General features: G+C 39.5%; 1 protein-coding gene and 1 long non-coding RNA gene across 2 annotated transcripts in view; both read left to right on the plus strand.

The window, feature by feature from the left end:
- The window catches only part of SYT10 (synaptotagmin 10), a 61,972-nt gene extending 49,362 nt beyond the window's left edge, over positions 1-12,610 (plus strand). Inside the window, exons 6-7 of the mRNA XM_084802935.1 lie at positions 2,733-2,862; positions 6,700-12,610. Coding sequence (XP_084659061.1) covers positions 2,733-2,862; positions 6,700-6,771 — 202 coding nt within the window. The 3' untranslated portion in view covers positions 6,772-12,610. The remainder of the gene's footprint in view (positions 1-2,732; positions 2,863-6,699) is intronic.
- Positions 1-19,525, plus strand: part of LOC311609692 — a 572,880-nt gene that overhangs the window by 359,897 nt on the left and 193,458 nt on the right. The window lies entirely within an intron of this gene.

Here is a 19,525-nt window from a genome sequence, read left to right on the forward strand (position 1 = left end):
AGGCTGAGAAAAGAGCAAGCCTGGAAGTGGTGTGAAGTTCACCACACACAGAAGACACGTTCATAAGTCTTCCTTCAGAATAGCAAATACTACAGTCCAGAGTTGGCTTAACTAGAGGGGCTATCCCATGCCCAAGGACAGTGGTGCTCACCCCATCTTTAGGATGAGCTGACTTCGAGGGCAGTACAGCATGTGTTTGAGGCTCACTTTCTTCACTGGTAAACTGTTGACATGCTATGGAACTGTGGGTTATGATGGGAGTGGGAGATGCTTAATGGCCTGGGAGGCTGTGACACTGCTCAGTGCTTTAATATATTACTCTGTTGATGATTCTACCACATGTGTAGAACATGAATATAAAAGGCCTAAGAGAATTCTCACTGAACACTATGAGGGATGTATAGTAATGTGCCATTCTGTGTCCCAAACTCAGCTAATAAATAAATAATTATTTTTCTGATCTATTTGAGTTTATATTTAAAGAGAAAGCACCTGGGATGACTTTTCAGAGGTAATTTTTTTAATCTTTAATCGTCTCACACTTCAAACCTTAAAAAATATTGTGTTTTCATGAACATTTGCTTTAGTTACTACCCCTGTTGACTGCAAAGCAGTGAGTTTGGGTAGATATAGCTAAACATGTCGTCAAGGCGGTGTTAAGGAAATAGATCCTAACGTCACATAAATCGGGAAGATAAAAATCATTTCTACACATATTCTTCCTGGGAAACTTGATACTGAAATCCATTTGCATAGAAGAAGACCGGGAAAACCTACTGGAGCATCCTAAAACCATCCCCGATGCCGCATCATAGATGCCTATCAGTGTGACTCTATAGACAGTCTTTCAAATTCTTTTAAATTACATTGGGTTTCAAGAAACAACTTATCAAGGATGTTGTGGTTGCACAGACCTATAATCTTTGCACTCAAATGGCTCAGGCAGGAGGCTCATTCTCAGCTACGCACAGTGAGTCAGAGGGCAGCCTGGGTTACAGAAGACTCTATCTCCAAAAGAATAGAAGGGAGAAAAGCCAGCTTGTCAGGTGCTGTCATGATACTGAGGAGACCCAGCTTCTGCTGCTGGTTCCCAGGAACTCTTTGGAACATTCCATTTGGTTTTGATTTTGGTTTTGTTGTTTTAATTTTAGGGGATGAGATTATAGTAATGTTATGCAGAGTCAGGGTCTTTCACACCTAAGAAGGCTCTGGAAACTTTGCAGAAGGGATGGAAAGAGTTTAAGAGCCTGTGTCTCCTGGTGATATTAAATGCTACACCCCTAAAACATCACCGACACGACTGCCTAAAAGTGAGCTGAACAAGGCCTACATCAACTAACATGCCCAAGTGGAAAGAGAAACGCCCACACAGAGAAACACAGGCAACTGAGGAAAACTAGGAAGGCAAGGGGAGGTCTCCCCAGGGAAGAGAGCACCAACAGGGTGTTCAGTGTCAAATGATCAACCCTGGAAACATACATACAAGTAACATTATACAGACTCAGCAGCTGATATTTAAGAATATATATATATATATATATATATATATATATATATATATATATATAAACAGAGTCATATGTGCATACAATAGCAACCAATCAAAAGAAGAAGCCATGAAAGTGAAGGAAAGTGGAAAGCAGTGTTTGAGAGGGTTTGGAGGGAGGAAGGAAAATATGGTGTAATTATATTATAATCAAAAATAAAAAATACTTGAATTTAATATTATCTATCATTTTATTGGTTACTGTGAAAATAAGGCAAAACTAGAAAATAGTGATGTCAAACAGTATTCCTTTTGCTATGCAATGATAAGTCACAGCGGTGAGACTAAACATAACCCCGCCCTACTTAATTATAGTGCCAGCAGTAGCATACTTACTCATATAATTTAGAGTCAGTAAAATAGAGACTTAAGGCAGGAAACTGAGCCCTGTCCTCTTAACATGCAGTCTAAACACCATTACGGAACAAGCCTTGTGACAAGAGGTTTTCTTTACAGCATGGGGGTTTAGTGGGGCTTCCTCCCAGAAAGCAGCATGGAAATGTGTTTCCCATGCACGCGCTTTTATTGTAATGTGGCAGAGAGTTGAAAAGGTTTGTGAGGTTTTTGTTTTATACAGATTTTTGTTTGTATGTTGATGTTATTTAGTTAATTACCTTTGGGGTTTTTTTTTATCAGTTTGTTTGTTTTAGAGACAAGATCCCTTCAACGGTTTCCCTGTAGCTGACTCTGAACTTGAAATTCTGATTCTCCTGTCTCCACCCACAGCTGGCCTAGTTAATTTTTATTTGGGAGTCTTCATTTAATCCAAAGGGATATACAACAATCCCTTCTCTGTAAGGAATGTTCCAGCACGTTCCATTCATAATGGAAACCAAAACCACCAGTGGGCCCCATATATATATTCTTCTTCCTACATGTACAGATCTTTATGAAGCCCATTTTATAAATTATGCACAAGAAGAGGTTGACAATAACAAAAAAAAAGGACAGTTACAGCAATATACTGTAAAGTATCTATGTTTCTATAACTTTTTATTTGAAAATTTCAGACAATGATTGACCATGGGTCACTAAAAGTACAAAACTGTGAAATCTGGGTCCGGAAGCTACCATAGGCTGCAGGATTTATTGCTTTGATGAGGAGCTTCAAATTCTACCAAGATGTGGAAATTTCCACTTACCTTTGAATTATGACAATAAAAATATTACATTTCTCAAACCCTAGGGTGGGACACAATGAGGTCATAGGCGTGTGCCGAACTGGACTAGACGCTGAGGGTCTTGGGAGAGACCACTGGAATGAAATGCTGGCCTATCACCGAAAGCCAATCACACACTGGCACCCCTTACTGGAGGTAAGGATGTCGTTTCCATCCCTGCCCTCGGTTGTACTGCTGTTGCTTAAATATTTTTATCTGCGAACTTTCATTCAACATTTCACTGATTCCCTTTTAAAAAGAAATGCTCTTGTTTTTATTTCAGAGTCTCTAACATTGTCTATTTAAGTTGTATGTACCTTGAGGGATTTAAAGGGAAACTCTACATCTCTGGGGCTTCTTGTTCAGTAAGCCTGTGAGAGGAGTGCATCATTTTTTTTCTTTGCATAGCCTCAGGCTTATGTCAGTGACCTGAGACCATTAGACCAAAGACTAAACTCTTTACTCAGTGGGAAGTGAGCTTGGGCACTATTTCTTAGTGAAAAGAGCCTCTTGACCTAAAGCCCCTTTCTATTTATAAATCCTTGATAAAGCACCGTCATCTAATATAATACCTCTGTGTCCCATCCAACTCAGCCCAGAAAGAAATGACAGAGATTTAAAATATCAAGACACCAACTTAGCTGCATTCGAAGCCTGGCCATGCTATTTGACTTTTACTATAATGCTTAAGTAAGTGACTGGCCTTCTCTGAGTTTCTGCTACACCTGTGCAATAGGAGTGACTTACAGTGTCGATGGTAACCTTGCATTGCACAGAATAATCAATACGGGGTCTTCACAGCTGTGCCCATGCCTGAGTTACATTAGAAAGATGAATACCAGTTTTCTCTTACAAGTTTAAGTCCAAGTTGGTCTCTTAGATGTACAAAGTATTGCTTTGTCTGGCGCCTCTCTTTCCAACAAAGTCAGTTGCTGAACCTCCTCAAGAGCCACAGAATAAACTGAGATGTATTGAGTGTTCACAAGATTAAAGACCTTGTGAATTTTCATAAAATGGATTATAAATACAGCCACAGGTACAAACAGACACACAGACACACATAGACAACATATACACAGACACATACCAGTACACACAGGCACACCCATACAAAGACACCCAAATACACACACATGCACACAGACATACATATTTACAGAGCATGTATGCACAGACACATAAACACAGAGACATACATGCATTATTTTCAGTCACTATTCTATTGCTGTAAAGAGACCCCATGGACAAAGCAACTTATAAAAGGAAGCATTTACTTGGGGCCTGCATACAGGCCCAGTGGCTTGGTCTGTGATCATCATTGCGGGAGGCATACAGGCAGGCAAGGTGCCCCAGCAGTGGCTGAGATCTTAGTCCTGACCCATAAGCACGCAGCAGAGAGAAGGTGGAATGCCCTGTGTGGGGTTTTGAAGCCTCAAAGCTGTGACACACTTTCTCCAGCAAGGCAGTACCTTCTAATCCTTCCTAAACAGTCCACCCACTTGGAAACAAACACTGAAATATATGAGCCTATGGGCCACTCTGATTCACATATACACAGACGTACATAAACACGTACACTAATACCTACAGATACAAACACCTATGCACAAAGACACACGCATACACAAACACATAAGCACATGGATGCACATATTTATAGACATACACACACATATATGCATAGAACAAACATCTACAGACATACACACACACACATAGATATACACCAACACAAATAGACACACACTCGTTCATAAAATGCACAGACACATATATGCATAAAACACATACACACAGACTAAACACAGGCATAAATAGACAGGAACACACAGATGCATATGAAAAAACATAAATGTAAACACATACACACATATACATATACACAAAAATACACACAGGCACGCATGCATGCGTACACAGTCACATACAGAGTACTGCCCTGAAGCGCTTCAGAAGTAGAGACAGGTATATTTGCTGGATAGCTCAACGCTTACTAAATACATTTATTTTGTCTCAGAGGTAAGTATTGTGTAGAATGTGCTGAGCTGTTTGTTGTATAATTGTGCTTTCCACCCCCCTGCCCCCCCAGGGCCTCATTTTTTTTTAGTTTGAACTAAAAAAATAAGCTCAAGAATATAGAAAGGGAAGGAAAGCTCTGCTGCACGGGGAGCCAGGCTAAATGGAGATGCGGGCCCTGATTCTTGTTCCTCTGCCGTGTGATCTTGGGGCAGCTGTGCGCCCTTCCATGCTAATGAAGATGCTGTGGGGAGAAATGAGAGCCCATGAGCAAGAATTTTAACAAGTGTAAAGCAAAACAAAGAGGGGTTGGAGAGATGTCCCCGTGGCTAAGGGTATTGTCTGCTCTTCCAGAAAACCAGGCCTCAAGTCCCAGCACCCACATGGCAGCTCACCCACTATCTGTAACTCCAAGATCTGACACCATCATACAGACACACATGCAGGCAAACCACCAATGCACATAAAAAAAAGATTAAATAAATTTTTTTAAAAAAGGAAAGCATAGAGTCTGAGGTGTATTAATTATAACATACATTCATATATATGTGTGTGTATGAAACTGTTTGATTAAGAACAGTAGGCATGTGTTTTATCAAGAACAAAATAACCCTTTCAATCCCTTTTCAGTCCATATATATCACAAGATATAGAGAAACACAGGATATAATATGGCATTAGATCACACATAGTTTTATAGTAACAGCATCAGGGACAACTGATATTAAAAGGTGACTGTACTGACTGTGTGTGGTGACGCACGCTTTCAATCCCAGCACTTAGGAAGCAGAGGCAGGTGGATCTCTGTGAGTCTGAGGCTAAGCTGATCTAGGAAGCAAGTTCAGGACAGCCAAGGCTCTGTTACACAGAGAAATCCTGTCTCTGGGGGGAAGGTGGATGTACGTTACTAATCTTTTTCTCACCCCCTATGTCGCTATTCAGTGGACAAACATTATATGGACCATAGACTTTTGCCCAGCCTGAGTTTAGCACTACAGGAAAATTAGGGTGAAGTTATATTTCTTTCTTGTTAGAGAAGGAATAAATGAGAAAGTAATAGTTATTCAAGAGCAGAGTAAGTTGGTGGGCAGAGATGAAAGCCTCATTTAGAAAAATCTATTTACTTCTACTTCATTAATCAAACATATATATCCTATTAATTCACCTCTTAAAATACAGATATGTAAGGATCGTAGGAATTACTCTTGTCACTAGGGGCTTCCCTACCTGACAGGCTAGTCTTTTCAGCTTATTAATTGCCCAGATGAAAACCCCTTCCTCCTTCAAAGCAAAGGGAACACAGGCTTAAATTAATTATAATTTGTTGCTATAATAAAACACCAAGGCCAAAAGTGACCTCTGGAAGGAAGACCTTTTTCTGGCTTAGTGGTCCCAGAGGAACGTCCATGTAGCGGAAAAGCATGGTGACAGGAGGTCAGAGCAGGATGCAGAGACAGTGCATTTTGATCCACACACAGCACAAACTTGAAGATGGCCACTGAGAATGTAAACCCTCAAAGCCCACCCAAAAAAGCAATATCTACCAAAGGCCCCATAACTTTCCCAGACAGTCCTCAAATACCAGAGCCCATGGGAGACATTTCTCATTCCAACTATTGTAAGGCTCTTATGTCTATTACTTCTTGTTCCTCTTACCCTGCGCTATGGCAAGGACTGTTACAGAAAAAACTAAAGTATGGGACTCTTCTAAAAAAAAAAACCAGAAATGTTGCTATATGACATTATTCTGTATATCTTTTGTATTCCAAGCGCTCTGTATTACAGAAAATATTTGCGTTTTCTCCCCGCCGTGGAAGGCCAGTTTTGTAGAGTGTGGAGATTACAAAAATTTTCTCTTCAGAGATGTGCAAATTGTGCATGAACATCCAATGTTAACAGAGATGGGATTGCCATTATATGGTTTTTTTTCTTCTTCTTCTTCACTGGATCATATATTATGAACTTTCTATCTTTCAGCTACCTGGCCGGGCAACCAGCTTTGATAGCCAAGGATCCTGTTCTTCCCCCAGGCCACCGTCCACACCATAAAGCCGCCAAAGACTGCACCACAGAAAGGCCTAGCATCACATGCCCCTTGGATCAGAAACACACGATAAAAACACAGAACACTTGGCTTCTTAATTTAAAATATACCCATGATGATTAATAACTTGATGCATAATTTTTTTCAGCTTATTTGGCTTATCTTTGTTTTTTTTTTTAGCTTTGAGCATATTAATATGTTCTACTTGAGTGCTAATGGTCCTTAGTCACATAAGGTGTTTTATTTTTCATGTCTTCTCTCTACTAGCACGGTGTTTTATTACGCTGTAATTCTTTGCTTAAGCAAAGAAATAAGTTTTTGAGAAGAGAATCCACATGTCTGTAAATTAAATATAGTTCATGCCTGTGTTATGTAAAATATTGAGGTGTGTAATTCCCAACCGTACACACAGTTTTCTGTGAACTTTGATATGCATATTTAAATTAACTCAAAAAGACCGACTCCTTCAAGCTCTAATTAACGTCACTTGTCTGATAATAGTTTTTCTTTCATGATCAGCAGTTTCTTCATTGAGGTTTGTCTCTCAAGCTTCTTTTGGGGGACACTCAGCTAGGCTGCGAGATGAAGAGTCATTTTTGAATATTAATATATAAAGTGATGTTGAGCGCTAGTAAGTAAGGCTTCCAGCTTACAATGTCTTACTATCACATTAGTTCAGACCTGTACTGCAAAGCTGATAGTTTTAAAAGGCCTAGTAACTTTCACCTCAAGTGTAGCATTGGTGTCCTTAAATGGCTACAGTCATAAGTCTATCTGTCAAGGTTCTCCAGTGCTGTGGTGTGTTTATTATTTGGTGACTTGGAACTGTCATGTGGCTCTTTATGCTTTTGACAGGTCACACTTATCAGAAACCAAAGGTCCAGCAAAGCTCTCTGTGCCCATTGTCCTTTAGATGATAGACAGATGATGGCTCCTCCCACTTGGGAGCTCACCACTAGATAGACAGGTGGAGGCTCCTCCCACTCATGAGCTCACCACTAGATAGACAGGTGGTGGCTCCTCCCACTCATGGGCTCACCCCTAGACAGGTGATGGCTCCTCCCACTTGGGAGCTCACTCCTAGAGCTGGATAGCCTCTCAAGGAAAGTACGACTTGTCGCTCACCAAAATGTAGACGCATGTTATAAACAGTACGACTTTCACACTTAATAGAAGTAAAGACCTTCCAGAGGACAGACATACAGTCCTTTAGTGAAAGGCATTTACCTTCAAAGGGATTAATGATCAAACCATTAGAGGTTTAAAAACAAACTATGCAAATGTTGCTTCATTTTTTTTATAAGAAAGAAATCAAGTTAGCTTTTTATTGTCTCATTTTAAGACCCTATTGGATGGAATCTATATGGAATGACTCTAACCTTACTTTTGAGTGTGCATACTTAAAGCTTATTCCACGATAAGGTTTTTTAAAGGGAAGAAATTTTATATTTGGAATTTCTAAAGCAAGTTCATTAGGGTGAGGAAGTTTTATGACAAATTATGATTTTTTTATATTTGTAAAATCCCTTATTTCAAATATTAGGAAATGTATTTGAAAAGTCTTTCATTTTCTCCCATAAAGATACAATTGCTGTTAACCAGGATGCAAGCATGTCTCACATTAATATCTTTAGTGCAAACTCAGTTCTACCTAAAACTTTTTTTAAATGCCTGTGTCCAGCTAATGAAAACGGACTACTAACCCTTTTCGCATAAAGAATAAGAGAAACCTGTCTGAAAACACCTAACTGTCCTGTCAAGCCGAAAAAAGCAAACAAAACAACTGTACTCATTACAGAATTGACTCAAGGTGACAACTAACCTTGAAGTTTTTGTTTTACTGTGAAATGAAAACTGCTAAATGGGAAGAAAAACCTTATAATCTTAGTGTAATAACATTTTGGGAGAGGTTTTCTTAGTAGATACAGCTGTGACACTTCTTAAGTCCATAAAGTATGCATTTTGACTCAAAATGGTATTTTACAGACTTACTCCTTGCAAAATTACAGCTAATTTCCTACAGAGACAGGCTAAACCTTCTTATGAACAAAAGGAAAGTGACAGGTAACCAGGATGTCTTAACTATGAGGCGAGTAGACTAAAATAAGATTGGGGAAAAAAAATTAAACCCAAAATTACATGAGAATTAAGTCAGAACGTCAAAGCATTTGCTGAACCTATGAAAGAGATTAAAGAGAGAAAATTCACAACTTGTCTTTCAGTTGGTGTGTGAGAGAAGTTTTCTCCCAGATTAATACACAAATTCATCAAAACAACAGTTCATGCTAAGAAAATACAATTCTTACGGGTCTTACGCTGCGCACCCTCATCTTACCCGCCCCCACACAGAACCGTCTCTCTATTTGTGAGGTACTGTCAGCTTGTCAGTATTTAAAATACAGCTCGGCGCTCCAGATGCCCTCCACTTAGCTTGTGGAACGGCATGTACTAATGCAGGTAGACGCAGCATGAAGCTGTAATTTAGGTATACAATAAACTCCCGATTTCAGGGGCTTATTCAGGGACTTACCAATATACGCATCTAGGAAACAGATTCCGTGTTGCCTCGTGGGCATGACAGCACTGTTGCTAAGTGCAGTGACTAGGACAGACACCAGTATGTGTCTGGTGCACAATATTTTCACAAAACCAGCAGCTGATTGGAGTTTGGAGGTTTTCCTCATTGGTGTCCTACATTTGATTTTTAGTCCAAAGGTCCAGGCACGCTCACTGGCTTCCCTAACACGCTTTTCTCGACAGTTGTCCCTTCCTTTCCCAGGCCACCCTGTGTTGCTGGTACTTTTACATGGAAAACTCACCATATTCATACACACTCAGATAAGTAACAAATGTTAGGACAAATGCCAGGGAAGTGGGGAGAGGAGGTGGAGCCAATCACGCGCCTTCATTTAGTTCTGTGGGGTGTGCAAACGCTCGTTGCTGCACAGAGCTTACAACCGATCAATACTGACTCAGGGGTTATATTAGAGCAAATGTGTTAGAGCTATTTGGTTGTGATATTTAATTGATCTTCTCAACTTTACTTAATCTGCTATAGTGTTTATTCTTTTAAGTTTTTCCAGGCTCAATAAAGAACTACCAATCTCTTGAAATTTCCACTTAATAGTTATTTCGGAAGTAAAAAAGAAAAAGTCAAAATTCTATTCCCATGCCAATTCTATTATCTATAAAACAAAATATAATTTATTCTAGGATGAGGTTTTTTTTTTCCAAGCAGCCAGGGATTGTTATAATAAAGGAACATAAAATTGTAACCTTGAACACAAATCAATTTCTTTCTACCTCTTCAAAAAGACTACTTGATATTACTCTTGAGCAGAATTTGAATTTGTCTGATTTTTTTTTGTCATATCTGTGATACTACCAGCCAGTTTAATTGCAAATAGTTAGAAAACTGGGTTGGCATGGCCTTGAGAAACCATTTAGGTCTCTTTGTTAAATGTTTAAAAAAAAATGAGACCTGTGTCACAACGTGGTCGTAACACAATTACAGATGTTTCTGGTTTGACCTGGTTGGTTTCGATGCTTGTAATTTTTAGACTAAAAGCATAATGCTGCCAACAAGTAGAATTTTTAAAACCTAAAAATAAGATAACTTAAATAAGCATATAGTTAGTGAAAAAGATAATGAAGCATAGGAAACAACAATATTGAGATGCAGGGGAAAGGGAATTCCTTTGTATTTGAGCTCTTAGTGGACGGTTAATTCTTGACTATTGTTCCAAAGCTCCATAATTCACCATTTAATCATTACCCAGTGGCACAGCTCAGGATGTGATCTATCCTGAACCTGCTGTGAGGACATAATATTTACGATAAAATGAGTTTAATATTTTACATGGGAAAATAGTTAATTAAAAAAAAATGCTGTTTCCCAGAGAAACCCTGTCTCGACAAACAAAACAACAACAACAAAAAAAATCCTGTTTCCAAAACAGTGTCTCCTGGGTATTCTTTTAGCTAAGAATTTTCTTTCATTAAAAGATCAATATTTCTCTAATATTCTGTCAGTTAAGATTAAGGTAACTACCTATCATCTACTTAACAGTTAATCAAAAATATTTATGCTTGAGCAGTGCCATTGCATATTTGATTAAAACTGCACTTAATCATGGTTCAACTTTCCTTTCATCATTCCATTATGTAACTATATTGAAGTGTGATTTGGTTGCATGACAGAGTGTGCTACAGAGGTAGAGAATACTCCTCGGTTAAGGACCCAGGTAAGCCTTAATGATTTACCTAATGAAAATATTTTAATACTAAAAGTAATGACCGAAAAATACTGAGTGAAAGATGCTAAAGAGAAATGATAGTATTTTGTAAGTCTAAGATGATTAAATGCACTCCTCCCAGGGAGGGACCTATTTATATAAACCCTATTTTTACCTTTATTGTGACAAGAAATATGAGTTGCTCTTGATATATTTATATGGAAATGTTTTAACCTCAAGTGTATAATAACCATTGATGTAGACCACGAGACCCTTCCCAAATAGTGAGACTATGTCTGCACTCATCACAGAGGGTAAAAGTAAGCCATTGTCTTCTGACATTTTGCTGAGTTGCATCTACTATGCACAGAATTCCTTACTTGCTGAACACGGGATTGAGTTTTAGTTATTCAGCCTCTTGAATTCTTTGTTTCCTAAAAACAATTTGCTGGCTACTGATGTAATTTACAGATATGAATCAAAACTCATTAAAGATAAGTTAGTTTTGCTGTTGCGGAGTTAACGCATGCGGTGGTTAGACTCGATGAGGCTTCTTGTGTGCCCCACCTGAACATTAAGAAAGGAAGTAATATATTTCAGTGATTTGATGAAAACTTTGTGCACCCCCAAATAACTGTAAAACAACAAAATAATCATTCTCTATAAATATTTGTGTAAAACATTTCATAAGTAGGTTCCGTTAAGATTTGCTGTTTTTCTTGTAAAGTCCTTTAAGCTTTGCATTTGAAGAATTTAGTAGTATCAATGATTAAGAGTTCACTGCGTAAAGAAGAAGCAGATAAAACTCCAATATGTAAAATATTATGCCTTGTTCCTTAAACAAAGAGGAAAACACCCAGGTTGTCAACATTAGCTGTCATTGACCCAACAAATCAGTGACTGGGTTCACAGTCAAAGATGGAGAAACTACAGAACACTGTGAATTCAGAATTAAGATGTCAAAATAGAAATGAACTGCCTCCTGTCATAAATATGATGTTTCCTCTAAAACTCCCTTGCAAGTAGATAATCACCATCTATATTTGTAGGACCTGCTAATGTTCTTCTTCACCCAGAGCCTCAGGCAATTTGAACGCATCACAGTCCACCTTTTCTTGAGTACCTTTAAGTCATTGTTCTTAATGTAACTTTTTAAGTGAGGTTTGTGATGTAATACTTAGCCATTGTTCAAATAAGTATCTTTGACTTCTACATTATAGAACAGAAATAGAAGTCTTGAAATCTGTGTCTCTGGCTTTTTGTATGGTGACCAGTCATTTGTGAACTTTGACATCTTATAATCATATTACTTAGAGCAGATGTTTCTGTAAACCCTCTGGAAAATGTTACACATTGTATTTTGGTATCTTTACAGTGTCTTCTTTAGAGCTGTATGAACATACTTGTCAGGATCAGATGAGCTATGTAACAATGAAACCTCAACGCTGTTATGAAGGATAGTTCATAATTACTTTTGTAAAAGAAATGGAAAAGCACTTGAAATATAATTTTACTGTTTCATATGTATTTTAAAAAAGAAATAAAGTGATTATAAATAATTTTATCTGTTACTAAAAAAAAATCCCTTTTCCCAACTTAATTTTGCAAGATAAATACGAAGCGTTTCTTGCATGTGAATTAAGCAGTTTTCCAGTTACCTTTGATGCTCACTGAAGTGGGGACAGAAAATATGCAACGTTCTTCTGCACCATCACGAGGGCCTCTGGGACAAAGTGCAGCTTCCTAAGAAAAGAACACAAGTTTACTTAGTGGTCTCCAGGGTTGGGATGTAGCTCACTCATAGAGTACTTGTCTAGAAAGCTTGAAGCCATGGCTTCCAACCCCAGCAACACAGCCAAGAAAACTGTAATGTGGTATGAAAACCTTCGTCTATGAACATCCAGAGACACAGAAAAACGACTTCTGTGCTTAGCTCTGATGAAAGGGCAGCTATAGAAAATGCGATAGACTAAAAAGACATGACTCGATGGTAGAGCAACAACAAAAACCAAAATTGAAAGTCTGAACAGAAACCACAAATAGTGCAGGCAAGTTTCCCTTGCTGTCACTAAAGTTGAAAATAGTTTACAATATCCCTTTCCTGAAATTTACCAAAAAAAAAAAAAAATCCAACCCAAAGAGTTGCCTTAACTAGAAGCTATCACTGGAAGTTAGAGTCAACAAAAATTTAAATCCAGATTATTTAATTGGTTATCTTGCCTACAACAGACAGAACACATGTATGAACCAAGCTTGATTACATACCTTACTCCTAATCTGTACAAAACTCTAAATATGATATTATGGCCATTTTAAAAAGTGGGAGAAAGTTGTGTCGCTACACAGTAACTAATGACAGAGAACAACATTGCTCTGACTTTTGGACTATATTGAAATCTGAGTTGTTATTTGGCACAAGTCATGAACTGTGGAAGTAAATACTTCAAAATACTTTCACATACTTTTCTTAATCCCTAAAACAATTCCTTGCCTTCATTTGGCAAAGATGGTAATTGTGGTCAAGAAGGTAAATGGAAACCCAGAGTCATATAGTTGGGGCTGTGTTTCAAATCTAGGCCTTTCACCATCAAGTGCATATATGTACATCAAGTGCATACATGTGATAACCTTGTGTTTTTCCAAGGAGAATTCATTAAACAGACAAACAATGAAATAAAAGATGTTTTCCTCTTGGATAAGTCAACAAGATGTGCAGCATGCAAACCTCCCTGACACTCATTTGCAAATGAAAATCAACTGTGCCTGGCTGATCAAGCAGTTAGTTAATGTATGTACCAACTGTGAAACCAGGGTCATCCCCATCAGTAATGGCTGAGACCCACAGCTCTCATTAATAGTTTTGAGAGTCATAAAATCAATGTCTATGTGTATTGGAAGTGGCAAAGGGCTGGATAACCGTGATCTGATGAGAGAGAGAGAGAGAGAGAGAGAGAGAGAGAGAGAGAGAGAGAGAGAAGCAAGAGAAGGAATGAAGGAGGAAAAAGAAAAAATTTAAAAACTGTGACATGTGTCCAATGAAATAAAATCCAGATACCCAGCTAGTCATATTTCATTTTAATTTTTATTACCACTATCTAATTCAGTCTTTCTTTTTTTATTTTTATTTTTATTTTTATTTTTTAGTTTTTTTAAATTCAGTCTTTCTAATCCCTTTTCTGTGTTTTTCTATATAAGCCTTGGTAAGCATTGTGGGAAAACTTCTGGATTTCCATAAAATGATTTTATAATGGTACAGTTCTACCTATTTAAATGTGTCTGTGGATGTTCTATCAGCCTCCTCACAAACATTTAAATGAACTTTAAATGATTAAAGTAACAGCAAAACAGCTGGAACTCTGTAAAAAAAAAAAAGCAATAGTTTGAACTTTGACCCTTCTTTAACAGAAACACAAAATTAGTTCTACGTATATAACCCCTCTGCCCTGCTCCTCCAGTCCCACCAATCGACTCCAAGCTCACCCTGTAGAAGCTTTCCCATTACAGGGATGTTGGAAAGCCACTTTCCTCCCCTGTCCTCCCCCCCCCTCACAGCCTCTCTCTTCTCACCTCCAGCCATTTTCTCAAAAACTCAAATCTTACAGGACAGTCTCTTCAAGTTTTAAAAGGAGGGAAAGAGGACACTAGAGGCTGGATCTGTGAGAAGTTGAGAGAAGGAGTGGGTGTGAATACGGTCAAGATACATTGCATCAAAGGATTAATAAGATATATTATTAGAAACAACACTCAATTCTCAGCTTTCTACAGACCTTCATATTTAAACAGGGAATTATCCTTAAGACAGGTTGTCACAGCCAGGGACAGCCTTCCCGCCCAGGTATCCTTCTCCCTCTCTGATCTGTCCCACATTGGGCAGCACACCTCACAGTCCCGCAGCCTGTCTTTCCAGAACATTTATGTTATCTGTTCTTCTACCATGCTAGACAGAAAAGCCCACATCTAGGCTTTGTCATTGGCCTTTGCAAATCTCTCTCCATATCCAGGATCTTTACTACAGCCTGCTAGAAAGAAAACGGCCTCTTCTACCAAACCTAAGTAGAACTGACTTGACCACTCCCTGAGCTATTGCTTCGGAAGTGCCTTACAGATGATACCCGTAAAAACACTAATCGAGCACTTGCCTCTGAGGCAAGAAGACTGTGCTTGTGTACCACTTAATCTCCCAATCCTCCTGAGACATTATCAATTTTAAAAAAAAACATAAAAAGATCTCTAAGAACTAGAGGCTGTTAGATTGGGTTTGAAGGAGGAAGCACGGAAACAAAGCAAAGCAGACAGACTTCTCCCGAGGCAGAAATGTCCTTTAATAAAAAATGACTGAAGATCCAGGATCTCTCTGTGGAATGGTGAATGTGTACACCATTAGCCATTATCATTATTACTTCTCTTTTTTTCTTTTAATCTTAGTTTTAGATTAAACTGTGAACAAGATGAAACTGTGCCAAGTTATCAACTTCAGTTTACATGAGCCTTTACTTACAAGTCAATTTTGCACTAAGCACATGACATAAGACAAACCACAACCGCATGTCTATCTACACATAGTCATAGATAAGATATCCTAATAAACGAATGTCTCCTTTTCCCAGTCACAGAGTCAGCGGTCCACCTGACCCAGGACAGGGGTTTGAAGGATAAACATGTAAGAGTCTGAAGTGAGAAGATCAAAGCCAGGGTACTTAAACAGCAACAGAGAATTTACTAGCATAACTTAATGTGCTCCCTTCTGATAGGGAAGGGCCTTGTTGGCCAGATTAGGGTCTGAGAGAGTTTAGGGGATTGGGTTTAGAGGTTTGAGTGGCAAAATCTGAAGTGCAGAAATGGAGGTACAAAGCATAGGACAGGGGTGAAAATAGAAAAGACTTGAAGTTGGGGGCATCTTTTTGCCATTCTGTCTCATTATGTTGTCCGAGTCAGTGAGACTTTGAAAGTTAAAAGTATTACATGGTTTGTATTGGATCCGGACCTTAATTAGCAGGCATACTAATGCCTTGAGGTTGGCTTTCAGGCAAACGAAACAAGTGCAGGAGTAGAGATATTGGAGCACATTTTAGGCAAGGTAAGGATGACACTGGTTTCTGATTAAAAAAAAAAAAAGTCATCATCTAAAACTAAAAAGTGACTGGGAAAGAATGTCCAGGGGGCTAGAATGGGTATCCCTAATTCCAGTGTCCTGGCAGGCAAAGCTGGAGGACCTCCCGGGTTAGATCAAGGATGTCCGTTTAGGGTACCTTCAATTGAATTGAACTTGGACCTTACCTTGGCCTGTGACTGTTGAACAACACACTGTGATTGAATGGAAAAAGGGCTCTGTCTGATGGCCACATAATAATGAGAGGGGAAGAGAGAGAGGAAGGCAGATGAGGGAAAGATCCAAACTGAGTATACATGGCATACAGGGCATACAGGGCATACCAAAACCATAGAGGTTTCAAATCAATGCTTGCAGCCATTAAACCCTAGTAAGCTTGGGCAGGTCTTAGGGTTTTTTTTTATAGGACAGAAAAGGATGGAAGTGTGGGGGGTGGAAGAGTCAATCTGAGGGTCACTTCCTCTGTCTGGAGGTGACCGACCCCAGCTGGTTTGCTCTGTGGAGCTCCTGAGGAGCAGCTTCCACCGATGTGTCAGTCAAGTCAACCTCCCTGCCCAGAGCTTCCCAGTCCACCCAGGGCTTCTTGGCTATTAACTCTTCAGAGGATGGCCCTCAAACCAACATAACTTAACCGGCTTTAAGGTCTTCAATAACAGAGAGGGAGAGACTAGGAGCTACTAAGCTGGCTCAGTGCAAAGCAGAGCCTGCGGCCAAGCCTTTTGACCTGAGATGGATACCCAAGGCTTACAGAGCAGTATGATACCAGGAGTTAGACAGATTCCCTGGTAGGCAGACAGATATGAAGGTTGGCCATGGCTAGGTAATCAAGATGGTGAACCTCCCAAGTGGCCAGCTTCTTCCTTACCCTACTGCCCTGATCCAAAAGATTGGCAACTTAAAGATCAACCATCCTATATTTCTTCAAACTAACCAACCCTAAATTAGAGAAGGAAAACCCTTCAGAGCCTTTAAAAATAACAGCCTCTGAAAAGATGACTCCTCCCCTATCTATCATGATTGAGATTTTTTTTTCCTCCTGCCTTTTAGTTATTTAGCTGGCAGAGAAAGCAAGCTTGCTCAAGATTCCCTAGGCTGTAACAGTGAAAGGAGAGAACTGACTCCTCCAGCTTGTCCTCTGACCTCCATGTGCATGCAGTGGCATATGAACACACACACACACACAAATGCAAGAGAGAGAAAAATTACACATCTTGCAGAGGCTATGGGCCTCCAGATGTGGGGTCATCTGCCTACATCTCTTTGGCTTCAGCACCTGCACCAGCTTACCTTGCTCCTTGACACCATGATCACGATCTCCACCTTCAAAGGCAAGGAAGGACTCCAGCCAAGTTTGCTTTCTACTGCTGGGATAAACACCAAAACAGGATTTGAAGGGGGAAATAATTTAATGTGGCTTGGACATCCCAGGTCACATCCACCATTGAGGGAAAGCTGGACAGGTACTCAAGGCAGGAACCGGAAAGCAGGAACTAAAGCAAAGATCATGGAAGAACACTGCTTACTGGCTGGCTCAGCTTCCTTTTTTTATACAAGCAGGACCATGTAAACAGAGCCACGTTTCACAGCGTCCCTCCCACTAAAGTCATAAGCAAGAAAATTCTCTCAGAGGCTTATGCATGCGCCAGTCTGGAGGAGCCATTTTCTCAACTGAGTTTTCCTCTTCCTGGATGACCACAGCTTGTCTCAAATTAACAAAAACAGTAACCAGCACAGAACCCAACAATAGAAAGAGCTCTCAGGTTTTATGGCTTCCAGGTTGTGGATTTATTAGTTATTGATGAGCCAATAGAACAGCCCAGGAAGAAAAAAAATGACCTGTAACATCCTCCTGACTTCCAAAACTGGCCACAAATTAGCTGAAGATGACTTTGAACTTCTAGTCTTGCATCTGTCTCTGGAATATTGAAAGCTGAAAATGTGGACACAGATTTCCAAGCTAAACTGGGGAAGAGAAGTCAGTGCCTGGTGCTTCGGGGCCCAGCTCAGTGGCCCTAGAGCCTCTGCTCTCCAGAAGAGCTCCACCTGGTGGCAAGTCTTGGTACTTGGAAAATAATTCCTACTTTCAGAACTTTGTTCTCTCTCTCCACGCTTGTGAAAAGCACAACTTGAGCTTAACTGTATATCTTTTATATTGGTTTTATCTTTAAAGAGCATTTACTTTTAAAAAATACAAGAGACTGAACATCAAAGAGTAAAAAAAGGAGGTCATTCTAAATACTAAGTAATTGAAGCCATTGCATCAGAGTCACAGTAAGGAATGAAGACAAAGCAAATTCCTCTAGGTTTCGGTTGTCCAAGAGTAAGCCCAAATTCGAGTTTTCCACTTCTTTCCCAGCGTCTTTGATCTGTCTGTAGTTTGTGGTTACTTAGCTCATCTGTTATGTGTGTGTGATCTGAATCACAACCCACACTTATGCATATACATCATTCTGAGTCAGGGGCATGGAAGACCACATAACGTATCATTAAAGCTGTGCTTTTCGCCTGGGTTGTAGAGCTGACTGCGTGGGAAATCTGAAACAGAGTAAGGGTAGTTACACCGTGTGGTAGGCTCATCTATTTGAACACGTGGTCATTAGGGCATGCTACTATTTGAGAGGGATTAAGAGGTGTGGAGGAAGTGGGCTTTGGGGTTTCAAAAGCTCAAGCTAGGCCCAGTGTCTCTCTTTTCCTGCTGTCTGTGGGCCTGGATGTTATATCCTCAGCATCATGTCTGTCTGTGTGCCACCAGGATGACAATGGACTACACCTCTGAACCCTAAGCAAGCCCCAATTAAATGGTTCTCTTTATAAGAGTTGCTGTTGTCATGGTGTCTCTCCACAGCGATAGAACGCTGGCTAAAACACAGTTATCTTAATTTGAGCTAAACTTTAAAAACCTTAATACACAGTAGGCTATCAGGTTAAATACATACATTAAATGATCTCAAGGCATATTATTCACTTGGCTGCAAGGCCCAGAAAATTTCATTCTCTTTGGGACCGGGAGATATTTTCAGGAGAAATGTACTTCCATGCGCCACTATTCATAAGAGCCAAAGAATATCTCTCTGTCGCAACACGAAGCCACCAGGATGTTGTTCCTTTCGTTCTTTTTTTTTTTTCTGAATTTTTAATAATTTTAATCTACAAAATAAACTGTTAGTGGAAGGGGAACACAGAACTATTCTAAGAAGAGCAAAACATATGAAAACACAAAGAACTAAGGAGAGCGGCAGGGCTGGTGGAAAGGGAAATAAAGCGCATTCTGGTATTAAACTGGAACAGGGAGCTGCACATAGCATAAAAGCTACTTACTCTGAGTATGAGGCTCCCTGGGATCCGCCATCTACGCTCATTTCTGCCTTGGCCATGTGCCGTGTCCTTAGTCTGTTATGCTATTACAAACACTCT

Source organism: Acomys minous, assembly GCF_964271855.1.
Source record: "Acomys minous genome assembly, chromosome: 12".
NCBI lineage: Eukaryota > Metazoa > Chordata > Mammalia > Rodentia > Muridae > Acomys > Acomys minous.